The sequence below is a fragment of the Strigops habroptila genome, chromosome 1 (assembly GCF_004027225.2).
Source record: "Strigops habroptila isolate Jane chromosome 1, bStrHab1.2.pri, whole genome shotgun sequence".
Classification (NCBI taxonomy): domain Eukaryota; kingdom Metazoa; phylum Chordata; class Aves; order Psittaciformes; family Psittacidae; genus Strigops; species Strigops habroptila.
In genome coordinates, this window is record NC_044277.2 from 133,694,150 (window position 1) to 133,709,459 (window position 15,310).

Here is a 15,310-nt window from a genome sequence, read left to right on the forward strand (position 1 = left end):
GATGCGGTTGCTCAGAGCGGTGGAGGAAGCGCGGTTGCTGCTAGGTACGAGCCGTGCTGCTCTTGGGTTCGCCAAGTGAAACGGGCGGCGGTGCATAGGAAGAACTTTTTTTCTTAGCTCTCGCCCTTGAAATAGGTGTGCTGGAATAGGTCAGCTGAGAAACCGGGGTTGAGTAACTGAAAAAGCTACCGTGTGTTAAATGCTGATATACCTGTTGCAGGGGGAATGCTGGAGGAGTGTTGGAAAGAAGCTCTTAAAGGTTTAATAGCAATTAACATGGGTAAAAATAAGGCTAAAACTTTCTCACTTTTGCATCAGCCTGTTCGTGCTAATACAGAGAGAGGAGGAATGTGTTGGTAAAGGGTAGGTAGCAAGAGGGTTTTCTGTTATTGTTCTTAGGCTGTGTTTTATCAAAGGCATTACAGTAGTAGGTTATTTCACAGCATCTCTGCCCGTGCAGGGAGGAGTGGAAGAAGGCGTGTTTGTGTCCCACAAGGAGTTCAGGAGTTCTAGGAACAGGAGGGGTGCATTTGGCCAGCATGGCTTTTTTTCATCTGTTACTAAAAGTAACAAACCTACTTAGTACCAATCTTACTAAGTGAGATTTCTGAATGGTAGCAAAATAAATCTGATTTACGAGAAAAGACACTGAGATAGAAGATAAGGTTGATGATTTCAACACAGAACAGTCTTGGGACAGTATGGATTTATGGGCTAAAATTTGCAAGTTCTTCTGCTAATTCAGATAGTGAAACAACTGGAATTGTGGTAACAGTTATACCTGTTATCATGCATGCTGCATGAGTTTGACTGTTGAACTGCTTCCTGATACATTTAGTATTTTTGGTTTGTCCAGCTGTATATCTAGCATAAACGCCTGTGTATTCAACAACATGTGTTTAATCATTGCTGAAGTCTTCAGTTCGCATCCTTTGTACTGAAAGACAAGCCACAGGGAAGATGATCAAGGAAACGAATACATCTTCGTTCTGTGGTGGCGGCTTGAGCTGAGACACTTGTTAGGTGTGTGTGTATGGTATGTATGTATGCATGGTATGTGTGCGTGAGGGCTTTTCCCGATCACTGCGTGGACCTGTGACCCGAAGCAGTGTCCCGACCGGAATGCGCAGGCGGTGCAGACGCTGCTGCCACCCACAGCTCCTGAGGGACATTGCCCAGCGTGACGTGGAAAGTTTGAATCTGCTTTGCTGTCAGCTACCAGCTTCCACGTACAAGGTAACATACCAGAAGCTCAGTGTGGGACTCTTAAAGAGGATTGTGTAAGTGTGTTTTGTTTCACTGATAGAATGCTTTGGGTGTTTTGCCGTAGAGGATGATGACAAAAAGTGAGTTAAACTCATAACCAGAAATAAATTCTATGGGAGTTGATTCTTTTCCTGTAGAAGATCCTGGTCAAGGAATGGGGCTTAACAACCAACATGCAACCCTTCTTGATGTTATGATGACACTGTTGTTAAACATTATTAAGTGTTATCTACAACATCTTACAAAGATTGAGGCTCTAGTAGGCTAAGTGGTATACGAAATTGCCTGAAAGTGCAGGTGCCTGTGCCAGCTTGCAATATGAAGCTTGATTCATTGATTGATTTTTAAATTAAGCATATAAATTCTGTGAAGACAGGTGTATAAATAGTTTGATCAGCTTTGCATACAGACTTTGGTTGCTTAGGGGCAGATGCAAAGCTCAATTCATTAGCTGCAGTGCTCAAGTCATTGCTGGTTAGGATCTCTTCCTGAAAATGATTGAGATGCACTAGAGACTCAGATTCTGTGATTGCACCGCACTGGAAAGAGCAGTGATTATGATGTGATTTATCAAATCATATAGTATAATGCAAAGCAATTGACTCCTTTGTTTCTCTCTCCATGAGTACCTCCAAAAGGAAATACAAATAAAGATCCTGTAACATGTCGATTTCTGTTCCTGCAGTACATCAGGAAAGACCATGCTGGGACTGTGTACATAATGAGCACTGAATCTGAATTTGCAGAAAGTATTTAGATAACGTTTTTTAAATCAGAACATAGGAGTGTCACATCTCAGTAATCACGCCATAAAAGTCAGCAGCGTTTCTTGAATGTCTTAACAGAACATTGCATAGGTCTTAATAGATGCTCTTTATACTTTAAAAAAGTAGTTTTTTTGCCTGATGAGGTCAGTATTTTGGGAAGTTCATTGTCCTCTGAAAAGAAGACCTTGAACTGAAACCAGTGACCTAGTTGTAACAAACAGAAAAATACTTGCACATTGTAAGAGAGAGATGTTAAAGGCTTAAAAAGGTGAACAACATGATTTTATATGTAAAATAAATGTTAAGTATTACATAGTTTAATATTAATATTTTAAAATATGCAAAGAGAAGCAGAGCAGTGAAAGGATTGGCATCAAATTTCTTTGTATGTTTGTTAGTCATAACTTGCCTATAAGAATTACATGATCTTTTCAGAAGCATCTGCTTCTGTAGAAGCTTTTCTTGCCTGTGCTCAGTGACCGGGACAAGTTCTGTTCAGTTATGAAAAATAGGTGAGACTGGACTAGCTCAGTTCAGCTCTCTTACCCTTGATTTCCGTAAGTTACTGATCCTGGATGTGTGTGAGCTTCTGCTGCATTATTATGTGGGTATTTTATGCCATTCATTTTAAGGTCTAATAAATGAGATCACAGATGAGAAGTTGAAGCAGATGATTGCTTTGGAAAATGATACTGAGCTCTGTTGTGCCAGAATAAAGATTCTAGCTTCTTCCAAGTATATGTAAAAATATCTAAATAAACATAATAATCAACTATAATATCCCATAAATTCTTTTATCTAAAGTCTTCAGTACTCACGTTACACTGAATTACTAGTGACTGCTATGTAGTTCTGAGATACAGCTTTCTGGAATGCCTTTACCACTATTCTTGTAGAACTTCTCACACAAAGTAGTTGCTCTCTTTGAAAGGCTGAAGCTTTCTGAAAATTGGCTCAGAGTAGTAAAACTTTAATGTGACTTCACAGTTGCTTTTTCATCTGTGATCATTCTGCATCAGGGTTGTTTGGTGGCTTCATAGCCATGATGAATAGTGATGTAAACAGTGCTATAGTTGCAACCAGGAAAAACAGAACGCCCTTGGGACTTCCAAATCAGAGAGAAAGAGTGTATTTTTTACAAAATTGTATTCTTTTGAATATGCCCACCTTAATTTGACTTCTGAGTATCGTCAAGTGGACTTACTTAGTATTACATACTTGACGGCTATAAAACTGCCTTTGGATTGCTTTGAAGGTTTGTGAAACAACTATAGAGTTTTCAGAGGGTGTGAAAAGTGTGTTTTCATGCCTTGGTAATTCAGACAACAGCTGAAATGGATTTCCTTTAGACTACCAGAAATATCTCTCAAGTAAGACAGGGAGGCGGATTCTTCGCAATGACCCTGTGTTGTCTTACGCCACTGTTATGAATAGATATATAACCCTCTTTGATGAGAATGGTGTCATTCTGTAGCCAGCCCAGGCACAGGAGAGCAATGTTAACGGCCACACTATTTTTTTGTTGCTACAGTATAAGTGATACTGCAAAGTGAAAAGCAGAGGAAAACTGGACCAAAGGTCTCTACAAGATAAAGTTCACTAAACACGAGAACAGAAAATTCCACATAAAAGCACTTGCTCATTCTTGACACTGCTCTTACAAAGTCTAAGAAAACTACCCACTGTGTCTGCTCTGCAGCTTCTATGTAATGGATATGCTATATCCTTCATTTGCACTGTTGGCAACTGCAGGGTTTGCCTTGGTAAATTAAAGCATTGGCTAGAAATTACAGTGCTTCTCCTTGATTCATAAGATAGGTGTAACATGCTTCCTTCTAGATGAACAAAGTGAACGAATGGGTTTAGAGATAGTAACCCCTTTGTGTTTGTCCCTTTATGCACAGGTCTGTAAATGACTGCTGTACCATTTAACTTTTTCTAGTTACTATATCATGTTTTACCTTCTTCATTATAAGTGACAAAAACAGAAAAAGAGGAGAGCAGAATGTGGTACTAAATCATAAGGGAGGTCTTGAGATCTTTTGTTCCTCCTTTGTATCCTCTCGTTTGAAAGGTATTATGTTATTGCTTTCCTAACTGGCATAGTTTTGTACAGTGAAAAATACACATGCACCAGCCCTACTGACTGCATATAAAATAGTCCTGGCAGGTTTTGGGCTTTTGTCCAAGTCAGTTACGCTTTTTGTATGCTAAAAAAGAAAAGAAATAACACTATATCTGTACAAAATCTATAGATCTGCTGTGTTAGTTGAGTAGACACATAAAGAAAATCACGAGTTGCAGTAAAGGCAAGCCAGGCTTACACAGACTTCTTTTTTCAGCAACTTATTTTCAGAGGGCATGTTTACTCCTCTTGCGGGTGCATGAATCACTGCAAAAATACCTGTCAAATTCTGCCTAGGATTTGGACAAAAAGTTGCTTTAATCGATCGGTTGTGTGAATGCAAAAAGCTGAACATGTTAGTGATATTATTTGTGTTGCTGCAGCTTGTATTTGCTTGAGTTTTTTCAGAATTAAACCCTAAAGAACTGACCTCACTTCTGTTGAAAACAAATGAAAATTTAGCATAAAAAATAAGAGATGAGTTAGCCCCTAAATTAGTCTCCACCCCCTCTGTCAATTGACTATCTCAGTTGTGTACTGTATGAGTGACAGATACGGAGCCCAATAGGGCATTTAATGCAGAATGAAAGCCTTTTTTAGCCTTGAAATGACTATGTAGCAAGGAAATTATGCAAAAGCGGATAGTTCAAAATATTCTTGGATCAAGTGATCATGAGTTTACATTGACTAAACAGTAAAGCACTACTACGTGGGATACTTGAGCTTGCTCTGAAGAAGCTGTACCAGGAGCTGCAAAGGCCTGGTGTAGCTGCAGAATGTGTATACCGTGGTTGCTTGCTGCTTTCTTCTGCCCAGATTAGTTTACCTTGTTGTTTTTCTCCAATATTTCAATCTTTTATCCAGTCCATCAGGTGAGGCTTTGTACACGGGTGCTAATACTTATCAGCTCTAGTCAGGATATATCTATCTCCTGGTACCTACTAGAATCACCTTTCTTTTTTTTTCAGAGCTGGAGGAGCATAGTTCTGCATCTTTTCTGTTTTTCTCAAGACTAGCAACGTGTGCTGAACCTCTAGTGTCATCATGCAGAGTTACTTACTTTTGCACCATATGCAGTGTTTGTTTCTCCCATGGCAGACAACTCCACCTTTGAAATGAATTGGTTCCATTTGTCTTGCCTTCTGCAAGCAGCAGACAACAGGTGAGGTGAATGGTGAAAAGAGCAAAGACAAAGAAGAAAGTGGAGAGGGGGAGTGGAGAGAGTGATAAACCACTAGAAAAGGAGAGAAATTTTCAAAGAGGGAAATAAAGAAAGAGAAGGGCCAGATCCAGCATAAAACTTGACACCAGTGTTGGTGGAAATGAGTGAGTCCTCATCTTTCCCCTGCTTGGTCTGGTGGTAGCAGATCCTGGCTGTGCTGGAAGTATTATTGGGAGCTCATTCTGCCAGCTGATTCTGATCTACTTGTTCCAAGGAGGAAAATTGTAGAAAACCACCTTCCTGCTTTGTATCGATGATAGACACAACTTCAAAAAAATCTTCTATTGCCAGTTAATCCCTAAAACTACTTTCCTTCTTCAGCAGAAGTTAGCTGACTACTTTTGGATTCTTAGTGTTCATTGCTTATTCTTTGTGAATGTGGATAGGTACAATCACAGTCCTCTCTGAATGTAATGACTTTCACAAAGAATTGCAACTGAAGTCCTTTAAGAAGTCAAAGGGCTGAATCTTCAGTTTCATAAAACTCATTGTTTTTTCTGAGAACATAGTTTTACTAGCAATTTGGAACTAGGCCTACAAATCAAAACATCTTTTTTCAGGGATTTTTTTTATGCCGTTGCAAATGACTTTGTGAGTTGTTGTTCATTCTACAAAATGAAATCATTGTCCTGAGTAAATGGATGTAAGTTTGAAGCTTCAAAATTTTGTCCGTTGCCTTTATAAACAGCTGACAATTTTCTGTACAAGAAAGCACATTTACACTTTTATGCACATAGGAAATTTTATAAATGTATGAGCTATAACATTTAAGGGGCAATAAGACACTTTGCATTTTATTTTTTTCAGGACAATGAATTAGTTAAAATACTAAAAATGCAACATTATGGTAGCGTAGTGAGGCTTCCTTAGTAACATAGGGGTTTATATACCTTTTACTTACAAGTATGGAAGGCTTACCCTGGGGTAAAGAACATCTGAGATGAAGTTATCAACTATGTCATTGAGAAGGAGCAGTAGTTTCAACAGGACTGACAGATAAAAGCATGAAAGTAAGAATGTATGAGCATGTTCAGAAGTTACAGTTTAATTTGTCAGGACATTAGGGATAGGATTTTTACCTTTTGAAATAGATTTGGAAGGGAAATTAAGTAATCATAATTTCAGTGAAAACCAGGATCAAAGCTTCCCGTTCTTTCTTTGAGGTGAGGATTTCCCTGGCAACTTATTCCTGCAGGTCACTAAATCATCACGTTTTACATCTCTTATGAAAGACAATTCTCCTTACAGCATTACAATGACCACAACCCATGCTGGGGCATGGTGCTGATACTGCATTGTAGGGAAGAATAGTTCGTGTTGAATTGACAGATTTCTTTTCCTTGCATTGCCAGTATTAGACTGTGTTTCTCAAGCTGGTAGATATTAGCCTGATGTGGCATGCATACACATTTCTATAAATTTATATTTTCCAGATGGAAAGCTATGAAAACAGGATCTCTGATGAAACATCATGTGGTTGAAAGTGAAAATTTTAGAATTGAGACATGGATTTTGAAAGTCCTGTAGTCTTCTGATACTGATTGCAAATTTCCATTTGCAAATTCTTTTCACTTGACTGGCATTTGAAAGCAGATATTTGTTGAGCTGTGTATAGCAAATATAAAAAAGCTAGATACTGAATAGTGCCTCATTTGACTTTTCTCTTTCGATGCTAGCTACTTAATTGAAAGCAAAACTTTCTTCTGTTGGGGGAATTGATCAAACAACTTTAGAAATTTCTTTGTTGGAAACCATTTTGTGTACTAGTACACTTTTCAAACATCTCTATATTATATGAATGATAGTAAAGAAATATACGAATAACTATAAAGAAATATGTTATTAATAATTATGTGAAAACATGCCTGTTACTTCTCTGCAGAGACTGCAAAACTTGTGTTAACTTGAAACATCGGGTTGCCTGTACTAAGAGAGCTCAAGTGCTGTTCACACTGAAACTCTTGAGGAGTGTAAACAGCCATCTTCAGAATGCGGCAGTGACCTTGAACTTCCACTGAGCTGCACTTTCTTTATTTAGCTTAGGCCAATGATTAACTTTGCTAATGACCGTATATCGAATTCACCATTGTTCATATATCTGGCACTGAATGATACGTATGGATGATACAGTATATTCAAAGGAAACTCTTTGTATAAATTGTTTCCTTTTCGAAGTTATGTCTTTATGCAAGTTCTAATTGCTTCTCATTTACCCCGTTTGTCTTTAGGCTCTTTAACTTCAGGTTAACACTACATTAGGCATAATATATTTTTTCTTATGTGTCTTTTTTTGCTCTTACTCCTTATTTAAAAGAGGATGACAAATTCTATTATTCTGCTCCCTTGCAGCAATTAGTCTTCTATGGCAGATCCCCATGGAGCAGAGGAAGTTACACCCTGAAATAGTCATGTACAGGGACATGAAGTCATCTCTGCAGCTTTGCCTCTGAAGGGAGGTTTGTCAAGACATAGCACTTTAATTTCTAGCCTCAGCACTGCAGGGAACCCAGCAGAGATCTGCCCACAGCACACATGGAAGCAAGGCGTCTCCAAATTCCTGTAATCTGTGCTAGGTCAGCCCTGGCCAATTTGTTGCAGTGTTATCAGAGTCCTGACAGAGTAAGAGTCATGCTGTTTTTTTCAGGCAGAAAGGAGATGCAACCCTTAGCTGGATTGAGCCTGGTGGAAGTAGTCCAAGCTGAGGAGAACTTACGTTCCTTGGCTTAAATACAGGATACCGTTATGTGCTGTGAGGCAATCCCACAGACCCTCTGTAGATGAATGCTGCTTAAGCATTTCATCACATGTTAAATGGAGGAAGAGCCCTCAAGGTTTGTACATTTCAACTGAATTGAAAAAGCCAGATTCTGCCTTTAATTGCAGTGATGTGAATGGTGACTGAGAGCAGAAATTTCTCTCTTCAAGTTGCATACAATCCAGGTACCATCTGTTAGGAAATGATGGAAGACTAGAGTTTTCTGAGTCAGCTGTAGGATTATACATGTGAATGTCTTAAAATATATATAGTAAGATGGGTATGTATATGAGTGTTTGCCTTTCTTCTGTAAAAGAAGATTGTAACAGTTTAACACTTCTGCACTACTCTTAAATCTCTCATATACAGCAGAGATTGTCAAGGGTTTTGTGGACAAGGTTATTTTTGCAAAGGAGAAAGACTGTAAGGATACTCGGGGGCTCTACTTTGATTCTTCGTTGTTCTGTTCTCTAAACACAAGAAGTCATTCACACTGAAAATGGTAGAAAGAAATGTAGCATCTGATGCTTAAATTTATGTGGTTTGATTCTGTTATAATTAAAATATAAACTGGTTCATTCCAAATAGAAACTTTTTCCAAGTCATTTCCAGTTGTGTGACAGAGACAGCAGAAAAATTTATCTGTGTAACACACATCTACTCTTCTCTATTTATTTTTTTTTCTCTTCTCTGCCTCTGCACGTGTTGTACTGTCTCTAGAAGATCTGTGATATGCTCATTCCAGTGATTTCAGCTGTTCTTTGATGATGTTTCACAGGAGCAAATGGGGACACAATTAGGCTCATTGTCTACTTTTCAGATCATAAAAGTTGAGCAGATGCTGCTGCTTCTGTGTAATTTTGAAGTTCTTTTAGTTTTCTACTAAAATAGCAGGACTTAAAAGCTATAACTCTGAACAGTATAGTTAATGGGGAAATCATACTTAATTATATAAAAGCTGATTAAAGTTAAAACCAGGTTTTGTGGTCTACTTTTTTCCTTCAATTTTTAATTAGGAAAATAAGACCAATGTTTTAAATAAGCTTTCCTGCACACCTTTGAAATATCTACCCCAGCCTTCAATTTCAAGCAAAAAAAAATCTGTTAATTTCCCCAAAGCTGAATTAGCTGCCTCAGAGTGTGCAGTTGCGGTGATTGCAAATCCAGTAATAATGAATCCGTTATTTTGCAGTCCTTTCACCAAATTAATTAAAAGGGCTGCATTTTCAATTCCAACCATGTCACTTCGTATTAATGGCTATACCACTGAAAGACCTAAGGATTGTAGCCATTTAAACAAATATACTACTAGTTAAGAAATATTTTTGTGTATAAATGCATATTATGTGCATTTAAATAACTGCGATTTTTTTTTTCCCCCTCTTGTCTTTTTCCCTCTAGACATTGAGGGTTTCGTGCCTTCTCTTTCCATGATGGGTGAAGGTATTTCAACATAGTCTTTGCAAACAGACCTGCAGTGGTTCTGCTGAGCATCAGTGTGGCAGGAGACGTGTCAGCTGCTGTCCAAAACCTGTGTTGTTTCTTAGTGTGGCTCTGTGCTGCCAGCAGGACTTTGGCTTGGTGTAAGCCCAGCACCGTGGCAGAGACACTTCAGGAGAAGATCTTTGGGGAGTGCTTGGATCAGAGCTCGTGTACATCTGGTGACTGGGCAAGGTAAGACCAAATCTGCATAAAAGCTTAGGCAGAGATACTGAGTTTCCCACAGGTGAATCCACCACAGGACTGAGAGAGCAGAATATGAAGAAGGAAGATCTGCACCTAGTCTGTCTTGTCTGTGCTCAAAATCAGAGTCTGGGTGAACACTTTATTTGAGCCTTCAGAAATTTGGGACTCGAGTTCTACATTGAGGACTGCACTGTGGTTCTTAAACCCAGCTGCTATTCAAGCAAGCACTATGAGAAGAAGCATGGAACAATCTGTGACACCTAAATTACCAGTTTTAGAATTACCCTTACCAAGAGTACAAAAAAGCTGATTGTTTTGAGATCAGTTCACTGACTGATGGGATGACTTGTGAGAAGTAGAACAGCTCAAAAAGTATAACTAGTCCTTGTAAATGTACTTCTGAATTATAAATCTATTTCACAAAGCTGATGCTGAGGGGTAGGAGAAACTAATTTGCTCAATATGAGGTAGAGTCATCTGCAGTGGAGTGCAATCGGGATCAAACTAAGAAAAGGAGAAATTAGGCTGAGTGTCAGGCAAACTGAATTATGAGAGTTATTTGACTGTGAAAGAGCTTCCCAAGGGAAATAATACAAGCCACATTATTTGGGACGCCTAAAATTAGTCTTCAGAAAGCCCTAAAAATAATGTACAACCTTGCTTTGGAAGGGAGGTGGACTAGAAAAGGCAGGGTTTGGGATTTTCCTGGGGGGGTTTTAGCAATAAATTCTGCAATTGTTGGGCCTGATTCTGTTCTGTGATGTGGAAGCCACAGGAAGATTTACATTACTTTTTGCCTGAGAAAACTGAGGCTAAACATACAGGCTTCTCTCCTCCACCTATTGCCAACTTTTTAAACTGTATCTTTTTATTTCTGTCCCTCAGGGATAGTTCAGACCCCTCTCTTCCCGTTACAAATATCTATATTTAGAGCAGAAAAGAAAGGACGCATGTCCCCTAAGGATCCTTCATGGCATTTCCCTCTTTTCTGGCTCTTAACAGACACTAGAACTGATCAACATGATAATCCTTTTTTGGTTTTAATTCATAGAATCATATCTAGAATGGTTAGGATTGGAAAAGACCTGAAGATCATCTGGTTCCAACCTGCCTGCCATGGGTAGGGATACCTCACACTAGACCATGTCACCCAAGGCCCTGTCCAACCTGGCCTTGAACACTGCCAGGGATGGAGCATTTATCACTTCTTTGGGCAACCTGTTCCAGTGCCTCACCACCCTCACAGTAAAGAACTTCTTCGTTACATCTAACCTAAACTTCCCCTGTTTAAGTTTGAACCCATTATTTCTTGTCCTATTGCTACAATCCCTGATGAAGAGTCCCTCTCTGGCATCCTTGTAGCCCCCATTCAGATGTTTCAGCTTACAATGTGCAAATCCATATCCCCATCATGTTCTGAAACTATTGTCTGAAACTGACAACCATATTTTAACTAGCAGCTTCATGGGTGAAGAGCTGGCGGAGGAGACCTGGTGTGGAGGGAAAGAAGTGAAATACAGCCTTTAACCAAGGAATAGAGGTCTCCAAATAACATGTGTTGATATATTGAAAATGTTGCAGACTTATCCATCATTTTCTTTAAATACCATGTAAGTGAGATTGGTGCAGTAATACAAAAGAGGTTCTCAAAGCCAGTCCTACATATTCCAGTGTGTAGATTGTGCAGTTATGACTAAATTTTAATACCCTTTTTATTATTATTGTAAGTTAGATTGACGATGCCTACCTTTATCTACATACAGTCCTTCTTTGCTGTCATTGTCTGCTTCTGTGAATGACAGCACTCCTCCTTCCAAAGCTTGAACAAATAGAATCTTTCTGTGGAAAATGGTTCTTCATTGTGTAGGTATGAGATGTGATCACCTTCATACTGTAATAGTAATTCTATAAAAGGCTTATCAATTTGTGTGCACGGGACGTCAAGCCTCTGAATTTGTGATACGAGAAAGGAAGGCACATATGCAGAGTTTTTTCTGAAAGCTAGTTCATTTGTAGAGGATTTGAAACAGCATGGGAGGAAAGCTACAGACTGTCTCCAGTATTTCGTTCAAGGGCTATGTATCATAGCCCCCCAAAATGCATTCTTCTCCTCTGGAGAAGATTCAGGGGGATTCAGGATAGAGGAGTGGGATACATGGTAAAGTGAACACTACCTCTGCACTGAATTTTGGGTTGCAGACCACACAGTTTCTGTACCTGGAACTTAGGCTGGAGGAATGGGTGCTGGGACAGCGACTGGTGAGGGAGGCAGCTGGAAAAGTCATTTGGTTGCGTTTCAGACTGTGACTTCTAAATACCAAGAGCCAATTCCCGTTTCCTTTCTCCCACGGCTGCTCGCCTCCAGTGTGCTTTAGCTCCTGCTGCCACGCATGTGGTCTGCCACACAAGTGTGGGTTGGATTTTTTTTCTGATTTGACTAAGAGCATATTTCCTAATCTAAACCCTTAATGAAGACAAAAGGTCTGTATTGCAGGGTAGGAAGATACTAACCCGAAACATGTTATTAGCAGGGAAGAGTCATTGTCCTTATGTCCATGTTTTTGAATGACTTAATTGAGGAGAAGAGCTCTCTTCTGATAATAGCTTTTTGCATAGGGCAACAATGAGGATGGAATGGTGGAAATGCTGTGATGCCTGCTTTCTTGGAAAGCTTCATTAAGCCATTATTAAAGTGACTGTAACCAATTCTGTTACAGATCCAGAGAGCTTTGATATGCTAGTCCTTTGCATAGCAATCTCTCAAGGGAGGAAGCAAGTGTTGCAGAGGCTCTGCATATTTAATTTTTGATTGATCTTCCATACAATTTTACAAGACACAGCAGAGTGGAAAATACTCAGATATTACTTGGATATCGTTCACATACACTAGGTAGGAAATGGACATGGCTGCATATATGTTTTAACTTCACTGCCTCTTCTAATCTATCCCTCTCTAACAAAACAGCCAAGTATTCCCCTAAAGATTGTAACTTGCCTCATTTCTGTCTTGTCTTCTCTCCTGAAGTTCTCCAGATTTAACTGTATCATGACTCCTGCTTACACAGGTGATTCTTAAATTACTTGACCAAAAGGTTTCAGACAGCTGGAAAAGCATAGGGTGCCTGATTTTAAAATAAAAGGGAGGGATGAGGGGAATAGGGCCTAGGAATTGTGGTCCATTCAACTTAACAACAATTTCTAAGAAAATATCAAAATGAGTAACATGTTTCTAAATGCTTGGAGGAGAAAGTAAACAAATTATCATCTACAGAGATGTATAAAGAGCAAATGTGTCAAATCAATGTAATTTCCTGCTGAGGTGAGGTCTTTCTTACAGAAAGAAAATAAATAGTGGATGTCATATTTTGCTTAACTGTAGGATTTTGACGCTGCTTCACATGACATTGTGAAGAGCCTCAGAAGACAGTCATGACATGATGGACATAAAACTAGATGTAAAACCATGTTTGGAGCATTTATCCAAGAGTCACTATCAAAATAAAAGAAGTTATGAAGTGTGGCTTGCAGAGGGCTCTCTTTGGCTCTGCCTAGTACTTTCATTTGCAATTTTACTGATGAAATAGAGTAGCTGCATGTTAACTTTACAGATGACCTCAGACTGAGAGGGTATGCAGTCATCCTGGGGGCTGCATTAGAGGTGAAAATCAGTGAGTGATGCACTGTTATTCTACAGGAGACTTTAGGGGGAAAAAAAAAATAAAGGATATAGCTTTTGTTGGAAGATCAGTGTCTTTTTCATCAGTGTATTACTAAAGAATTGTGAAAAGTTAACATTTAAATGGCAGGAAAGACTCATGTGACTTGAATACTTGAAATGTCTGGTCCTTATATGCTGCCATTTGGTAATAGAAGCTTTAATTTGTAGAATTGTTTCTTCAGTTATTATTTTCCTTTGTTTCTTTTTAACATTGGAGCAAGTCCAGTGTACCTTACAAAATTCCTTACTCTGCCCTTAGAACAGCAAACCTCTGGCTTAAAGTCAACAGTTTTTGTTCCAGCAGAAATGTCTACATGCGATTTGTTCTCCTCTGAGTTGCATTTCAGGGCTATGAGGTAGATTAAGGCAAGGTGTAATAGCTAAATCTGGACAGGCTGGCATCTATGCATTTGGTATTCGTGGCACTTGTCCAGATCTGTGAGCTTGCTCTTTAGATGGATGTTGTCATCAGATAACCATAATGAGGCTGTTCGTACTGTAGGTTTGGAAGTAGCGGAGTATAAAAGTCTTCAGTCTGCTGAGAGCTAGAAATTTGGCTGATCTTCAGCTTACAGTGTATAAACACATTCATCTCTTTTTTTTTCCCACCCATTTTTCCTATTTCTCTTTCTCCTCCCTTCCTTCCCCTCAAGGACATAGACTTTGGCTGTATTTTTCATAACTGCGTGAAGCTAGAAATCTGAACGGATGCCTGTGCCGCCACCACCACCACCACCTCCTCCACCACCACCTCCACCGCCTTCTGGAGGGCCCCCTCCACCACCGCCTCTGGTAAGATTGACTTTTCATCTCTACTAGCAAAAGCTTAGCTGTAGGAGTCAGTTCAGTTCATTTATGACTGAATATATATTGGGATGCATGCTAAAAATGCTATTACTGCTAGGGGTGCAGGATCAAAAAGTTCAGAGATGATTGCATTAGAGTGCATATGGTGAGACTTTAGCATTTGTGAACACTTCTCCAGCCACAGGGAACACATTTTGTATTGGTAACGTGCAGGTGGTACATGTTAATTTCTTCATCCTCTTTCTTACAGCTTCTATTAAGACTCACAGTGTTCAGCTGTAGGTGTTGCTTTTTCTAGCACATGCTGTCTTCCTGGGGATACAGCACAATACGCTTTTATACATGTGCAGGAACAATTACTGCTTGTAACAGATCATTACTCTGTTGTGTTATGAAGCAGAATGTGTGCCCTGCCAGCATGTTTCCTATAAGTGGAGGATGCTCTGAGTGGAGTTTCAGGGTATTACATTTTGCTACAATCACAATTATTGTACCTATGGTAAAACATGTTCAAGTAATTCCTTGTATTTTGCTCTCATTTGTTCATAGCTTGTTTCTGCATTGAAGTTCTTAGAACTTTTTTGAAATAGTGAAGCCTGGCATGGTTGTGTTCAAGATATCAAATCTCTGCTGACTTCTTTTCTTTTCCATATGTTTTTCTGTCACTGCTGTGCTTACTTGTGGTAAATGTTAGTCCCTGTAGCAAAGCAGTATGTGGGACTTCAAGTGTACTTTGGTTTTGGGGTATTTTTAAAGAACTTTGTTTCCCCCTTTCATTCCCTGGCATCTCTGCCTGTTCTGTTCCCATGAAGGTCTGTTGATTTGGTTTGATAATGTTCTTATGTTATCTTCTTCCAGAAGGCTTCCTTGCATGTTTTTCTCTGCTGCTTTGCAGGCTGAACTATTCTGTAAATCTCTCCATGAATTGTGGAGATGAAGAGGAAGAAGGTAAAGACAGCACATG

At 39.2% G+C, this 15,310-nt stretch overlaps 1 protein-coding gene across 1 annotated transcript in view; it reads left to right on the forward strand.

Moving 5' to 3' along the window:
* Positions 1-865: 865 nt before the first annotated feature.
* Positions 866-15,310, forward strand: part of WIPF3 (WAS/WASL interacting protein family member 3) — a 37,005-nt gene continuing 22,560 nt past the window's right edge. Inside the window, exons 1-4 of the mRNA XM_030479127.1 lie at positions 866-1,236; positions 5,127-5,320; positions 9,537-9,809; positions 14,193-14,331. Of these exons, the coding sequence (XP_030334987.1) occupies positions 14,248-14,331 (84 nt within the window). The 5' untranslated portion in view covers positions 866-1,236; positions 5,127-5,320; positions 9,537-9,809; positions 14,193-14,247. The remainder of the gene's footprint in view (positions 1,237-5,126; positions 5,321-9,536; positions 9,810-14,192; positions 14,332-15,310) is intronic.